Raw genomic sequence first — 17,865 nt, 5'->3', positions numbered from 1 at the left:
CACACCCCTATATACACACACACACACACCCCTATACACACACACACACACCCCTATATACACACACACACACCCCTATACACACCACTACACACACACACCCCTATACACACACACACCCCTATAACACACACACACACACACCCCTATACACACACACACACCCTATACACACACACACACACACACACCCCTATAACACACACACACACACACCCCTATACACACACACACACACACCTATATACACACACACACACACACACCCCTATACACACCAACACACACACCCCTATACACACACACACACACCACTATACACACACACACACACACCCCTATACACACACCACACACACACACACCACTATACACACACACACACCCCTATACACACACACACACCACTATACACACACACACACACACACCCTATACACACACACACCCCTATCCACACACACACACACACCCCTATACACACACACACACCCCTATACACACACACACACACCCCTATACACACACACACACACACCTATATACACACCACACACACACACACACCCTATACACACACACACACCCCTATACACACACACACACACACACCCCTATACACACACACACACACCACACACACACCACACACACACACACCCCTATACACACACACACACACACCCCTATACACACACACACACACCCCTATACACACACACACACACACCCCCCTATACACACACACACACACACCCCTATACACACACACACACACACACCCCTATACACACACACACACACACACCCCTATACACACACACCACTATACACACACACACACACCCCTATACACACACACACACACCCCTATACCCACACACACACACACACACCCCTATACACACACACACACACACACCCCTATACACACACACACCACACACCCTATACACACACACACCCCTATACACACACACACACCACTATACACACACACACACCCCTATACACACACACACACACACCCCTATATACACACCATTACACACACACACCCTATACACACACACACACACACACACACACACCACTATACACACACCCACACACACACCCCTATATACACACACACACACACACCCCTATACACACACACACACCCCTATACACACACACACACACCCCTATACACACACACACACCCCTATACACACACACACACACACACCCCTATACACACACACACACACACCCTATATACACACACACACACACACACCCCTATACACACACACACACCCACACACACACACACCCCTATACACACACACACCCACACCCCTATACACACACACACACACCACTATACACACACACACACACCCCTATACACACACACACACACACCCTATACACACACACAAACACACACACACACCCCTATACACACACACACACACACCCCTATACACACACACACACACCCCTATACACACACACACACCCCTATACACACACACACACACACACACACCACTATATACACACACACACACCCCTATACACACACACACACACCCCTATACACACACACACACCCCTATACACACACCCCTACACACACACACCACTATACACACACACACACCTATACACACACACACACCCCTATACACACACACACACACCCCTATACACACACACACACACACACACACCCCTATACACACACACACACACCCCTATACACACACACACACACACCCCTATATACACACCATTACACACACACACCCCTATACACACACACACACACCCCTATACACACACAACACTACACAGACACACCCCTATATACACACACACACCCCTACACACCACTACACACACACCCCTACTACACACACACACACCCCTATATACACACCACTACCCACACACACCCCTATACACACACACACACCCCTATACACACATACACACACACACACCCCTATACACACACACACACACACACCCCCTATATACACACCACTACACACACACACCACTATACACACACACTCACCACTATACACACACACACCCCCCTATCTACACACCATTACACACACACACCACTATACTCACACACACACCCCCCTATATACACACCATTACACACACACACCACTATACACACACACACACACACACCCCTATATACACACCATTACACACACACACCACTATATACACACACACACACCCCTATATACACACCACTATACACACACACCCCTATACACACACACACACACACACACACACACACACCCCTATATACACACCATTACACACACACACACACCCCTATATACACACACCGCTACACACACACCACACACCACCACTACACACACCACACACACACAGCTACACACACACACACACACACACACACACACACACACACACACACACACACACACACACACACACACACACACACACACACACACACACACACACACACACACACACACACACACACACACGGGACAGGCTATGTGCGGTATGTGTATATCAGTGCAGTGGGAAGACAGACTCTCTGGACACAATGGGAACCATTGTTCTGGACATTGCTGCAAGGACACTGTCCCTCTGTCCTTGCCTCTCTGACCCTCTATCCGTGCATGTGTGCATGTTTATTTGTGTGTGTGTGTGTCAGACTAAGCAAAGAGCCAGAGAGGGCTGATATGACCTGTATTTAACAGAGAGGCTGATCTGACCTGTAATTAACAGTATGCCTTCTCACAGTGAATCACCTCAGCCTCGCAACACATACAGTAGTAACAACCTGACTAAATCTATAGGACTCGGATCTGACACGTTGTTCATATTCTGGATATTGACAATAAAAAAAACTCGAGATAAAAAGAATGAGAAAGAAGAGAGAGAGAGAGAGAGAGAGAGAGAGAGAGAGAGAGAGAGAGAGAGAGTGAGAGAGAAAGAGAGAAGAGAGAGAGAGAGAGAGAGAGAGAGAGAGAGAGAGAGAGAGAGAAAGAGAGTATGAGAAAGAGAGAGAGAGACAGAGAGAGAGAGAGAGAGACAGAGAGAGAGACAGAGAGAGAGAGAGAGAGAGAGAGAGAGAAAGAGAGATATAGAAAGAGAGAGAGAGAGAGAGAGAGAGAGAGAAAGAGAGTATAGAAAGAGAGAGAGAGAGAGAGAGAGAGAAAGAGAAACAAAGTGGCAGACAATTTGTGTCTGAGGTGGGAGTGCTGCTCTCCTCTATATAGGCACCACCACGCACAGCACACAGACAGCAGAGACAGAGAGGGCTGAGGACTTCCATCAACTTCCATTCGCCCAACTGAGCGGAATCATCAACATTATTATACAGCTTCTATAACAGTATTATAGCCGTCTAAATCTCTTCATACAGACGGACGGACGGACGGACCATGGCTCTACTGACGGGAGGAGAGACTTGCGTCAAATATATCTTGTTCATCTTTAACTTCGTCTTCTGGGTGAGTGTCACTTCAATGCATCTCGTTATGACTGAATACTGGGGTTGGGCTAACTACAAATGAGGACACCTCGGTCCGGAACTCGGACGTTTTTTGGTGTCTCATTTTAAAAAGTCAATAACAAAAATATTATATATTTTTTTCTACACAATAAAGAAAATCTAATTATGTCTCAACATCGAAATATTGCTCCCAGCGTTGATCGAAGATCAGAACGCTTATATTCTAGATCTGACAGTTCTATGTTCTCCTGCGTGCAGTTCTATCGGCGCCTGCCTCTTAACGAACCAGTGGAAACTTCAACACTGGTTTGTTCGTTATGTTCGCCTGCGTCCCCCCCCCCGGATAAACAGCACATTCACTACTCTCTCAAACGGTTAAATCCGCCCTTCTTGCTGCACAGGCCGAGGGCCTGAGATGTGAAACAAGCTTCCCCTGCTCGGAGTCCGCTCTAAATAGGCAGCTAGAGACGCTGCAGATAGTGTTTGCTAGATTCACCCGGGAGAAGAAAAATTAAAAAAAATGCCATTTTAAAACCGTTATCATGTTCCTCAATTAATTCAGTGCCTTTCAGCAGTAGGCCAATGGTATCGCGACACAGAGAGCGCTCAGGATGCACAGAGCGCACCCGGAGTAGGCGTCCAATCATAAAAAACTTTGTAACGATAGTCAAACAAAAGTCACATGACCGAAGTTGGCTAGATAACCGAATTACAGAATATCTCCTATTTGACAAAATCGAGTTGATGATTTATACAGACAGCAGATCAGCTCATGAATAACGGGGAGATGAAGAGAGGAAATAGTTTACATACCAAGGCATCTGTCACGGCTGTTAGAAGGATCAAGGCCCAGCGTGTTCGTAGTTCCACATATTTATTAAACGTGAAACTGAACGCCTTACGCTTAAATACTTGAAACACAAAAGAACAAACCGTGACGCAGAGAAGAAAACCCCAGAATATAATCACCCACAAAAACACACAAGTGGGACAAACATCAACTTAAATATGGCCTCCAATTAGAGACAACGACAACCCTGCTGCCTCTAATTGGAGGTCATGCCAAACAAACAAAAACCAACCTAGAAATACAAACCTAGAAACTAAACATAGAAATACAAAAAATAGATAAACACCCACTGTCACGCCCTGACCACTCTACCATAGAAACTAACAACTTACTATGGTCAGGACGTGACAGTATCTTAACAGGGATCAACTCTGTTATTAAATGTATTTCCATGTCTTGGCCTATTGCCGTACCGTTTGTTAATCACACATTCTCTACGGACGCTCTCGTACGGGCAGCCGTATCAGACAGCGCAGAGAAGCAGAGGAAATGTTAGAGCTGGATTTTGACGTACTTCGATTATGCACATTTTGGATTACAGAATAAAGTTAGGAATTTTCAAGCCAGACAGGAGTCAGAATTGTGGGTTTCAGTGGGACTGGGACGATAGGTAAAATAGCCTCTATATAAGGCGTGAGTCAATCAATAAATAATATACTTGATTTAGGCTACATTATAGCATGCTAAATGTTTCTGATCCGTGATTTGGGCTACATTATAACATGCTAAATGTTTCTGATCAGTGATTTAGGCTACATTATAGCATGCTAAATGTTTCTGATCAGTGATTTGGGCTACATTATAGCATGCTAAATGTTTCTGATCAGTGATTTGGGCTACATTATAGCATGCTAAATGTTTCTGATCAGTGATTTAGGCTACATTATAGCATGCTAAATGTTTCTGATCAGTGATTTTAGGCTACATTATAGCATGCTAAATGTTTCTGATCAGTGATTTAGGCTACATTATAGCATGCTAAATGTTTCTGATCAGTGATTTGGGCTACATTATAGCATGCTAAATGTTTCTGATCCGTGATTTGGGCTACATTATAGCATGCTAAATGTTTCTGATCAGTGATTTAGGCTACATTATAGCATGCTAAATGTTTCTGATCAGTGATTTAAGCTACATTATAGCATGCTAAATGTTTCTGATCCGTGATTTGGGCTACATTATAGCATTACATTATAGCATGCTAAATGTTTCTGATCAGTGATTTAAGCTACATTATAGCATGCTAAATGTTTCTGATCCGTGATTTGGGCTACATTATAGCATGCTAAATGTTTCTGATCCGTGATTTGGGCTACATTATAGCATGCTAAATGTTTCTGATCAGTGATTTAGGCTACAAGCTAGCATGCTAAATGTTTCTGATCAGTGATAGATGAGCAAATGAATAAATGAGCTACCACTTCCACCTGTCCAGCCAGACAGGTGTGCCGTCTAGCCAGACTCCCAAGTACTTGTATGAGGTGACTACCTCAAGCTCTAAACCCTCAGAGGTAGTAATCACACCTGTAGGGGAGAGGGGCATTCTTCTTACCAAACCACATGACCTTTGTTTTGGAGGTGTTCAGAACAAGGTTAAGGGCAGAGAAAGCTTGTTGGACACTAAGAAAGCTTTGTTGTAGAGCGTTTAACACAAAATCCGGTGAGGTGCAAGCTGAGTAGAAGACTGTATCATCTGCATATAAATGGATGAGAGAGCTTCCTACTGCCTGAGCTATGTTGTTGATGTAAATTGAGAAGAGCGTGGGGCCTAGGATCAAGCCTTGGGGTACTCCCTTGGTGACAGGCAGTGGCTGAGACAGCAGATTTTCTGAATGTATACACTGCACTCTTTGAGAGAGGTAGTTAGCAAACCAGGCCAAAGACCCCTCAGAGACACCAATACTCCTTAACCGGTCCACAAGAATGGAATGGTCTACCGTATATCAAAAGCGTTGGCCAAGTCAATAAAAATAGCAGCGCAACATTGCTTAGAATCAAGGGCAGTGGTGACATCATTGAGGACCTTTTAAGGTTGTAGTGACACATCCATAACCTGAGTGGAAACCAGATTGCAGACCAGAGAGAATACTATAGACATCAAGAAAACCAGTCAGTTGATTTTTGACAAGTTTTTCGACACTTTTGATAAACAGGGCAACATAGAAATAGGCCTATAACAGTTAGGATCAGCTTGATCTCCCCTTTAAATAAAGGATGAACCGTGGCTGCCTTGGGATAGGGGGCGGTATTTTGACGTCCGGATGAAAAGCGTGCCCAAAGTAAACTGCCTGCTACTCAGGCCCAGAAGCTAGGATATGCATGAAATTGGTAGATTTGGATAGAAAACACTCTAAAGTTTCTACGACTGTTAAAATAATGTCCGTGAGTATAACAGAACTGAAATGGCAGGCAAAACCCCAAGGACAAACCATCCCCCCCCCCCAACAAAAATGTTATCCTACCACTGATTTCAATGGCTGGCACTTTAATAATAGGGCGAAATCGTGCCCGGTTGCAGTTCCTAGGGCTTCCACTAGATGTCAACAGTCTTTAGAAAGAGTTTCAGGCTGGTTTTTGGAAAAATGAGGCAGAATTTGTCGTTTTTCTAATGGCTCCCATTTTGGCTGTAGTGTTTCTTTGATATTTTTCTCCGGTAAAGACAATAATGATTTTCCGTCTTAAATTGTATCGTTTATTTGCGTATTAGGGTACATATTGTTTGATTATAAATGTCGATTGACTTGTTTGGATAACTTTATTGGTAACGTTTGGGATTCATTTCGCCAAATGCAATTCTTGAGGTGGAGTAACTCTGCAAGATCACGGTCGAACCAGGGGTTGAACCTGTTATTAATTCTCATTTTCTTTACAGGGGGGCGTGTTTGTTAACAATACCACTGAAAATATCAATAAAGAAGGTCCAAGCGTCTTCGACAGATGCTGATTCTGTACCATTTTACAGAGGCCAGATCATGAAGGACGGCTCAGTAAAGTTTATATAGAGGCCAGATCATGAAGGAAGGCTCAGTAAAGTTTATACAGAGGCCAGGTCATGAAGGACGGCTCAGTAAAGTTTATATAGAGGCCAGGTCATGAAGGACGGCTCAGTAAAGTTTATATAGAGGCCAGGTCATGAAGGACGGCTCAGTAAAGTTTATATAGAGGCCAGGTCATGAATTACGGCTCAGTAAAGTTTATATAGAGGCCAGGTCATGAAGGACGGCTCAGTAAAGTTTATATAGAGGCCAGGTCATGAAGGACGGCTCAGTAAAGTTTATATAGAGGCCAGGTCATGAAGGACGGCTCAGTAAAGTTTATACAGAGGCCAGGTCATGAAGGACGGCTCAGTAAAGTTTATTAGCAAGCGTCTATGACACATCAGGACAGGTCATTTCACTGAGCAGCCATTACTAACACAGGCTGTAAAACAGTGATCACTAAGGTCATTACAGAAAACACCAGACTGATACCTATCAGGATTATTTGTGAGGATAACATCGAGGAGAGTAGCCTTTTCTGGGTGTTTTGGAGTCATACCTTGTGGGATTGGTAATAATCTGAGAAAGATTTAGGGAGTCCCATTGCTTTAGGACTTGGTCAGGTGGTTTAAGCATGTCCCAGTTTAGGTCACCTAGCAGAACAAATTCAGACTTAGTGTAAGGGGCCAGGAGAGAGCTTAGGGCAGGTAGGGTACAGGCCAGTGCTGATGGAGGACGATAGCACCCAGCAACAGTCAACAAAGAGCTATTTGAAAGTTTAATGCTTAAAACCAGCAAATCAAATTGTTTGGGGACAGACTTGGTGGAGACAACCGAGCACTGAAGGTGATCCTTGGTAAAGAATACCACTCCACCACCTTTGGAAGATCTGTCTTGCCGAAAAAGTTTATAACCAGAAAGATTAACATCAGTATTCAAAACACTCTTCCTTAACAACGTCTCAGTAATGACCAACACATCTGGATTGGAGCTGTGAACCCACACTTTCAATTTATCCAATTTAGGTAATAAGCTTCTAATGTTAACGAGCAGAAAACCCCAGGCTTTAACCAGAGCAGAAATCAGTGAAACAGATATCAGAGCACAAATCAGTTTTAAATCAAAACGTTAAACAAGGTTATTGTCCCGCTGAAAGGGGAATTTGTCTCTCAGTGTCTATTGGAAAGCAGATTGAACCTGGTTTTCCTCTAGGATTTTGCCTGTGCTTGGCTCTATTCCATTTCTTTATATCCTAAACCTTGCCGGTGACAAGCATACCCATAACATGATGCAGCCACCACCATGCTTGAAAATATGAAGAGTAGTACTCAGTGATGTGATGTGTTGGATTTGCCCCAAACGTAACACTTTGTGTTCAGGACATAAAGTTAATTTCTTTGGCACATTTTTAGCAGTTTTACGTTAGTGCCTTATTGCAAACAGGATGCATCTTTGGAATATTTTTATTCTATACAGGCTTCCTTCCTTTCACTCTGTCATTTAGGTTACTATTGTGGAGTAACTACAATGTTGTTGATCCATTCTCAGTTTTCTCCTATCACAACCATTAAACTCTGTAACTGTTTTAAAGTCACCATTGGCCTCATGGTGAAATCCCTGAGCAGTTTCCTTCCTCTCTGGCAACTGAGGTAGGAAGGACGGCTTTATCTTTGTAGTGACTTTGTAGTATGTCTCAATATGAACATCTCCACAGGACCTATCTTCCCTGTAGGCCAACATTAAAATACAACCACTGTATGTTTCAATAGGAACATTCTCAAACTAGAGAGACTAATGTGCTTGTCCTCTTGCTCAGTTGTGCACCGGGGCCTCCCACTCCTCTTTCTATTCTGGTTAGAGCCAGTTTGCGCTGTTCTGTGAAGGGAGTAGTACACAGCGTTGTACGAGATCTTCAGTTTCTTGGCAATTTCTTGCATGGAATAGCCTTCATTTCTCAGAACAAGAATAGAATGATGAGTTTCAGAAGAAAGTTCTTTGTTTCTGTCCATTTTGAGCCTGTAATCGAACCCACAAATGCTGATGCTCCAGATACTCAACTAGTCTAAAGAAGGCCAGTTTTACTGCTTCTTTAATCAGGACAACAGTTTTCAGCTGTGCTAACATAATTTTAAAAGGGTTTTCTAATGATCAATTAGCCTTTTAAAATGATAAACTTCGATTAGCTAACACAACGTGCCATTGGAACACAGGAGTGATGGTTGCTGATAATGGGCCTCTGTAGATATTCCATAACAAAATCAGCCGTTTCCAGCTATAATAGTCATTTACAACATTAACAATGTTTACACTGTATTTCTGATCAATTTGATGTTATTTTAATGGACAAACAATTCGCTTTTCTTTCAAAAACGAGGACATTTCAAAAGTGACCCCAAAATTTTTAACGGTAGTGTAGATTGGAACCATTCGCCTTTTAGACAGATATGGGTTCCAGGACTTTTTGGCCGGCGACCAGTTTTTGATATAAAAAAAACTGCGACCTCGACCATGTGGAAAAGTGATGCATTCAATGACTGTTTACTTTATTTAATTTGGGCTTTGACAGTTTATTTACTGCTAATCAGTCTGACAGTCCTTTTGACAGTTTATTTACTGCTAATCAGTCTGCCAGTCCTTTTGACAGTCTATTTACTACTAATCAGTCTGCCAGTCCTTTTGACAGTCTATTTACTACTAATCAGTCTGCCAATCCTTTTGACAGTCTATTTACTACTAATCAGTCTGCCAGTCCTTTTGACAGTCTATTTACTCCAAATCAGTCTGCCAGTCCTTTTGACAGTCTATTTACTGCAAATCAGTCTGCCAGTCCTTTTGACAGTCTATTTACTACTAATCAGTCTGCCAGTCCTTTTGACAGTTTATTTACTACAAATCAGTCTGCCAGTCCTTTTGACAGTTTATTTACTACTAATCAGTCTGCCAGTCCTTTTGACAGTCTATATACTACTAATCAGTCTGCCAGTCCTTTTGACAGTCTATTTACTGCAAATCAGTCTGCCAGTCCTTTTGACAGTTTATTTACTGCAAATCAGTCTGCCAGTCCTTTTGACAGTCTATATACTACTAATCAGTCTGCCAGTCCTTTTGACAGTCTATTTACTGCAAATCAGTCTGCCAGTCCTTTTGACAGTCTATTTACTGCAAATCAGTCTGCCAGTCCTTTTGACAGTTTATTTACTGCAAATCAGTCTGCCAGTCCTTTTGACAGTCTATATACTACTAATCAGTCTGCCAGTCCTTTTGACAGTCTATTTACTGCAAATCAGTCTGCCAGTCCTTTTGACAGTCTATTTACTACTAATCAGTCTGCCAGTCCTTTTGACAGTCTATTTACTACAAATCAGTCTGCCAGTCCTTTTGACAGTCTATTTACTACTAATCAGTCTGCCAGTCCTTTTGACAGTCTATTTACTCCAAATCAGTCTGCCAGTCCTTTTGACAGTCTATTTACTGCAAATCAGTCTGCCAGTCCTTTTGACAGTCTATTTACTACTAATCAGTCTGCCAGTCCTTTTGACAGTTTATTTACTACAAATCAGTCTGCCAGTCCTTTTGACAGTTTATTTACTACTAATCAGTCTGCCAGTCCTTTTGACAGTTTATTTACTACTAATCAGTCTGCCAGTCCTTTTGACAGTCTATATACTACTAATCAGTCTGCCAGTCCTTTTGACAGTCTATTTACTGCAAATCAGTCTGCCAGTCCTTTTGACAGTTTATTTACTGCAAATCAGTCTGCCAGTCCTTTTGACAGTCTATATACTACTAATCAGTCTGCCAGTCCTTTTGACAGTCTATTTACTGCAAATCAGTCTGCCAGTCCTTTTGACAGTCTATTTACTGCAAATCAGTCTGCCAGTCCTTTTGACAGTTTATTTACTGCAAATCAGTCTGCCAGTCCTTTTGACAGTCTATATACTACTAATCAGTCTGCCAGTCCTTTTGACAGTCTATTTACTACAAATCAGTCTGCCAGTCCTTTTGACAGTCTATTTACTACTAATCAGTCTGCCAGTCCTTTTGACAGTCTATTTACTCCAAATCAGTCTGCCAGTCCTTTTGACAGTCTATTTACTGCAAATCAGTCTGCCAGTCCTTTTGACAGTTTATTTACTGCAAATCAGTCTGCCAGTCCTTTTGACAGTCTATTTACTCCAAATCAGTCTGCCAATCCTTTTGACAGTCTATTTACTCCAAATCAGTCTGCCAGTCTTTTTGACAGTCTAAATACTACAAATCAGTCTGCCAGTCCTTTTGGCAGTCTATATACTCCAAATCAGTCTGCCAGTCCTTTTGACAGTATTTCAATGTGAAGGAGGTTTAAAGTGACTGATATGCATCAGTATTGGGAAGTTCAGAAGACTCAGACTATCATGTTGTGTGGCCTTCTGGGTAGAAAAGAACAACAGCTCTAGTCTGGGAAATGCTGCTTTATGACAAAGAAGTGAAAGTGTATTGATTTCTTCCTCTGACTTTCTCACCTCTCATGTGCTTCTGTTCCTTCTGTGGGAGGAGAACAGAGAGAAAGAGAGGGAAATAGAAACAGAGAGATTGGAGAAAAAGGAGAGAGAGAGAGAGAGAGAGAGACAGAGAGAGAGAGAGAGAGAGAGAGAGACAGAGAGAGAGAGAGAGAGAGACAGAGAGAGAGAGAGAGAGAGAGAGAGAGAGACAGAGAGAGAGAGAGAGAGACAGAGAGAGAGAGAGAGAGAGAGAGAGACAGAGAGAGAGAGAGAGAGAGAGACACAGAGAGGCCGGTGACGGGAGACAGAGAGAGAGACAGAGAGAGAGACAGAGAGACAGAGAGAGAGACAGAGAGAGGGGGAGAGAGAGAGAGAGAGAGAGAGAGAGACAGAGAGAGAGAGAGAGAGAGAGAGAGAGAGAGAGAGAGACAGAGAGAGAGAGAGAGAGAGAGAGAGACAGAGAGAGAGAGAGAGAGAGAGAGAGGGAGAGGGGGGGAGGCCGGTGACGGGAGACAAAGACATTGTTGTTGATTCTCCAGAATCCTGAGGGAGAACAGAGCTTCAGTTACACACACCCCTAGAGGTCAACTGTGTGTGTGTGTGTGTGTGTGTGTGTGTGTGTGTGTGTGTGTGTGTGTGTGTGTGTGTGTGTGTGTGTGTGTGTGTGTGTGTGTGTGTGTTGTCACCACCAAGCGGGGAACAAACAGAAAACACCCAACCATGATGTTTCCACATCTAATCGTTATCGTCTTCCATGTCAGGCTACACATTTACCTTCCTGGTGTTGAGGAGAGGTCTTTCAATGGAGACCTTCCTCCCTGCTAACCTGGTGTTGTGGAGAGGTCTTTCAATGGAGACCTTCCTCCCTGCTAACCTGGTGTTGAGGAGAGGTCTTTCAATGGAGACCTTCCTCCCTGCTAACCTGGTGTTGAGGAGAGGTCTTTCAATGGAGACCTTCCTCCCTGCTAACCTGGTGTTGTGGAGAGGTCTTTCAATGGAGACCTAACCTGGTGTGGAGGAGAGGTCTTTCAATGGAGACCTAACCTGGTGTGGAGGAGAGGTCTTTCAATGGAGACCTTCCTCCCTGCTAACCTGGTGTTGTGGAGAGGTCTTTCAATGGAGACCTTCCTCCCTGCTAACCTGGTGTTGAGGAGAGGTCTTTCAATGGAGACCTTCCTCCCTGCTAACCTGGTGTTGAGGAGAGGTCTTTCAATGGAGACCTTCCTCCCTGCTAACCTGGTGTTGAGGAGAGGTCTTTCAATGGAGACCTTCCTCCCTGCTAACCTGGTGTTGTGGAGAGGTCTTTCAATGGAGACCTTCCTCCCTGCTAACCTGGTGTTGTGGAGAGGTCTTTCAATGGAGACCTTCCTCCCTGCTAACCTGGTGTTGAGGAGAGGTCTTTCAATGGAGACCTTCCTCCCTGCTAACCTGGTGTTGAGGAGAGGTCTTTCAATGGAGACCTTCCTCCCTGCTAACCTGGTGTTGTGGAGAGGTCTTTCAATGGAGACCTTCCTCCCTGCTAACCTGGTGTTGTGGAGAGGTCTTTCAATGGAGACCTTCCTCCCTGCTAACCTGGTGTTGTGGAGAGGTCTTTCAATGGAGACCTTCCTCCCTGCTAACCTGGTGTTGTGGAGAGGTCTTTCAATGGAGACCTTCCTCCCTGCTAACCTGGTGTTGAGGAGAGGTCTTTCAATGGAGACCTTCCTCCCTGCTAACCTGGTGTTGTGGAGAGGTCTTTCAATGGAGACCTTCCTCCCTGCTAACCTGGTGTTGAGGAGAGGTCTAGAGACTAGGAAAATAGTGATGTTTAGCCCTGCTAATCGCTATGACAACACCACAGTGTCTGTAGCTGTCACGTCCTGACGATAGTAAGTCCAAACACACGCTGCGCTTTGGTCCGCTCCTTTTGACAGCCGCGACAGTTTCCAGATGTTTGAACTAGCCCTGCTAATCACTATGACAACACAAACACTGAATATTTCCCACTTACAATTTCTCCCATCCAGAAAATGTTGACATGTTCTATCTAAGTCTGCTAAACATAGTACCACAAACACACTGACGAAAAGGATGGGCATATTGGTGTCTGTCCGACGATGTTTCCCGTGAACACCGAGCCAATCCAGGTGTCTGTCCGACGATGTTTCCCGTGAACATCGAGCCAATCCGGGTGTCTGTCCGACGATGTTTCCCGTGAACACCGAGCCAATCCGGTTGTCTGTCTGACGATGTTTCCCGTGAACACCGAGCCAATCCGGTTGTCTGTCTGACGATGTTTCCCGTGAACACCAAGCCAATCCGGTTGTCTGTCTGACGATGTTTCCCGTGAACACCAAGCCAATCCAGTTGTCTGTTCCCGTGAACACCAAGCTAATCCAGGTGTCTGTCCGACGATGTTTCCCGTGAACACCGAGCCAATCCAGTTGTCTGACGGTCAATGCGCCACACAGCAGCAGCTCCACTCCATGGTAACCATCAACATGTGAATTTCCCTCCACGACGTCCATGTTCGTATCCATGGTAACCATCAACATGTGAATTTCCCTCCACGACGTCCATGTTCGTATCCATGGTAACCATCAACATGTGAATTTCCCTCCACGACGTCCATGTTCGTATCCATGGTAACCATCAACATGTGAATTTCCCTCCACGACGTCCATGTTCGTATCCATGGTAACCATCAACATGTGAATTTCCCTCCACGGCGTCCATGTTCGTATCCATGGTAACCAACAACATGTGAATTTCCCTCCACGACGTCCATGTTCGTATCCATGGTAACCATCAACATGTGAATTTCCCTCCACGACGTCCATGTTCGTATCCATGGTAACCATCAACATGTGAATTTCCCTCCACGACGTCCATGTTCGTATCCATGGTAACCATCAACATGTGAATTTCCCTCCACGACGTCCATGTTCGTATCCATGGTAACCATCAACATGTGAATTTCCCTCCACGACGTCCATGTTCGTATCCATGGTAACCATCAACATGTGAATTTCCCTCCACGACGTCCATGTTCGTATCCATGGTAACCATCAACATGTGAATTTCCCTCCACGGCGTCCATGTTCGTATCCATGGTAACCATCAACATGTGAATTTCCCTCCACGACGTCCATGTTCGTATCCATGGTAACCATCAACATGTGAATTTCCCTCCACGACGTCCATGTTCGTATCCATGGTAACCATCAACATGTGAATTTCCCTCCACGACGTCCATGTTCGTATCCATGGTAACCATCAACATGTGAATTTCCCTCCACGACGTCCATGTTCGTATCCATGGTAACCATCAACATGTGAATTTCCCTCCACGACGTCCATGTTCATATCCATGGTAACCATCAACATGTGAATTTCCCTCCACGGCGTCCATGTTCGTATCCATGGTAACCAACAACATGTGAATTTCCCTCCACGACGTCCATGTTCGTATCCATGGTAACCATCAACATGTGAATTTCCCTCCACGACGTCCATGTTCGTATCCATGGTAACCATCAACATGTGAATTTCCCTCCACGACGTCCATGTTCGTATCCATGGTAACCAAGTACAGGAACGTTTGATAAAAGGTTATTAGCGTGTAATTTGCTTGTCGTGGTGGTAATGACACAATACTTAGAGACAGCTAGCTGTGTTTTGTGTAAAAGAAAAGTTACAAATGGCTTCTGCATCCATTATGTTTATCGTTTCCATTTGTTTGACTCTTTTTTTAAATATTTTCTAATTATCATGACTTTTGTAAAAGTGTAATACGTAGCAGAACGTTAAAAGTCTGGGTGTGAGAACTGTGTAAAACTATGAAATACAGACATGAAATGCTTTAGAAAATAACATTTAAAAAGCACATTGAAAGATATAAAAACAAGTTGAGGGTTATTTTAGTCTTAATGGATGTGAAATGAAAAAAATCCAAATTAACATTTTATCTTAAAAATCAAACCCTGAGACACAAAAAGGCCCGTATTTGCAAAATCACCCAGAAACCCAACATGGTAGCAGTACAACATGGCAGCAACACAACATGGCAGCAACACAACATGGCAGCAACACAACATGGCAGCAACACAACATGGCAGCAACACAACATGGTAGAAACACAACATGGTAGAAACACAACATGGTAGCAGCACAACATGGTAGAAACACAACATGGCAGAAACACAACATGGTAGAAACACAACATGGCAGCAACACAACATGGTAGCAACACAACATGGTAGAAACACAACATGGCAGAAACACAACATGGCAGCAACACAACATGGTAGAAACACAACATGGTAGCAACACAACATGGCAGCAACACAACATGGCAGCAACACAACATGGTAGCATCTTAAATGGCAGCAACACAACATGGCAGCAACACAACATGGTAGCAACACAACATGGTAGCAACACAACATGGTAACAGGACAACATGGCATCAACACAACATGGTAGCAACACAACATGGCAGCAACACAACATGGCAGCAACACAACATGGCAGCAACACAACATGGCAGCACCACAACATGGTAGAAACACAACATGGTAGAAACACAACATGGTAGCAGCACAACATGGTAGCAACACAACATGGCAGAAACACAACATGGTAGAAACACAACATGGTAGCATCACAACATGGCAGAAACACAACATGGTAGCAACACAACATGGTAGAAACACAACATGGCAGAAACACAACATGGCAGAAACACAACATGGTAGCAACACAACATGGTAGAATCTTAAATGGCAGCAACACAACATGGCATCAACACAACATGGTAGCAACACAACATGGTAGCAACACAACATGGTAGCAACACAACATGGCAGCAACACAACATGGCATCAACACAACATGGCAGAAACACAACATGGCAGAAACACAACATGGCAGCAGAACAACATGGCAGCACCACAACATGGTAGAAACACAACATGGCAGCAACACAACATGGCAGCACCACAACATGGTAGAAACACAACATGGTAGAAACACAACATGGTAGCAGCACAACATGGTAGCAACACAACATGGCAGAAACACAACATGGTAGAAACACAACATGGTAGCATCACAACATGGCAGCAACACAACATGGCAGGAACACAACATGGTAGAAACACAACATGGTAGAAACACAACATGGTAGCTGGACAACATGGCATCAACACAACATGGCAGCAACACAACATGGCAGCAACACAACATGGTAGCATCTTAAATGGCAGCAACACAACATGGCAGCAACACAACATGGTAGCAACACAACATGGTAGCAACACAACATGGTAACAGGACAACATGGCATCAGCACAACATGGTAGCAACACAACATGGCAGAAACACAACATGGCAGCAACACAACATGGCATCAACACAACATGGCAGCAACACAACATGGCATCAACACAACATGGCAGAAACACAACATGGCAGAAACACAACATGGCAGCAGAACAACATGGCAGCACCACAACATGGTAGAAACACAACATGGCAGCAACACAACATGGCAGCACCACAACATGGTAGAAACACAACATGGTAGAAACACAACATGGTAGCAGCACAACATGGTAGCAACACAACATGGCAGAAACACAACATGGTAGAAACACAACATGGTAGCATCACAACATGGCAGCAACACAACATGGCAGGAACACAACATGGTAGAAACACAACATGGTAGAAACACAACATGGTAGCTGGACAACATGGCATCAACACAACATGGCAGCAACACAACATGGCAGCAACACAACATGGTAGCATCTTAAATGGCAGCAACACAACATGGCAGCAACACAACATGGTAGCAACACAACATGGTAGCAACACAACATGGTAACAGGACAACATGGCATCAGCACAACATGGTAGCAACACAACATGGCAGAAACACAACATGGCAGCAACACAACATGGCATCAACACAACATGGCAGCAACACAACATGGTAGCAACACAACATGGTAGAATCTTAAATGGTAGCAGCACAACATGGTAGCAACACAACAT

At 44.0% G+C, this 17,865-nt stretch overlaps 1 protein-coding gene across 1 annotated transcript in view; it reads left to right on the top strand.

Moving 5' to 3' along the window:
• Positions 1-3,229: 3,229 nt before the first annotated feature.
• LOC123733099 (CD9 antigen-like) overlaps positions 3,230-17,865 on the top strand; it is a 71,289-nt gene continuing 56,653 nt past the window's right edge. The window contains exon 1 of the mRNA XM_082972035.1: positions 3,230-3,515. Within this exon, the coding sequence (XP_082828161.1) occupies positions 3,447-3,515 (69 nt within the window). The 5' untranslated portion in view covers positions 3,230-3,446. The remainder of the gene's footprint in view (positions 3,516-17,865) is intronic.

Source organism: Salmo salar, unplaced genomic scaffold (genome assembly GCF_965601325.2).
Source record: "Salmo salar unplaced genomic scaffold, fSalSal1 ptg000525l, whole genome shotgun sequence".
NCBI classification, from domain to species: Eukaryota; Metazoa; Chordata; class Actinopteri; order Salmoniformes; family Salmonidae; genus Salmo; species Salmo salar.
This window is presented reverse-complemented; position numbering and strand designations above follow the sequence as displayed.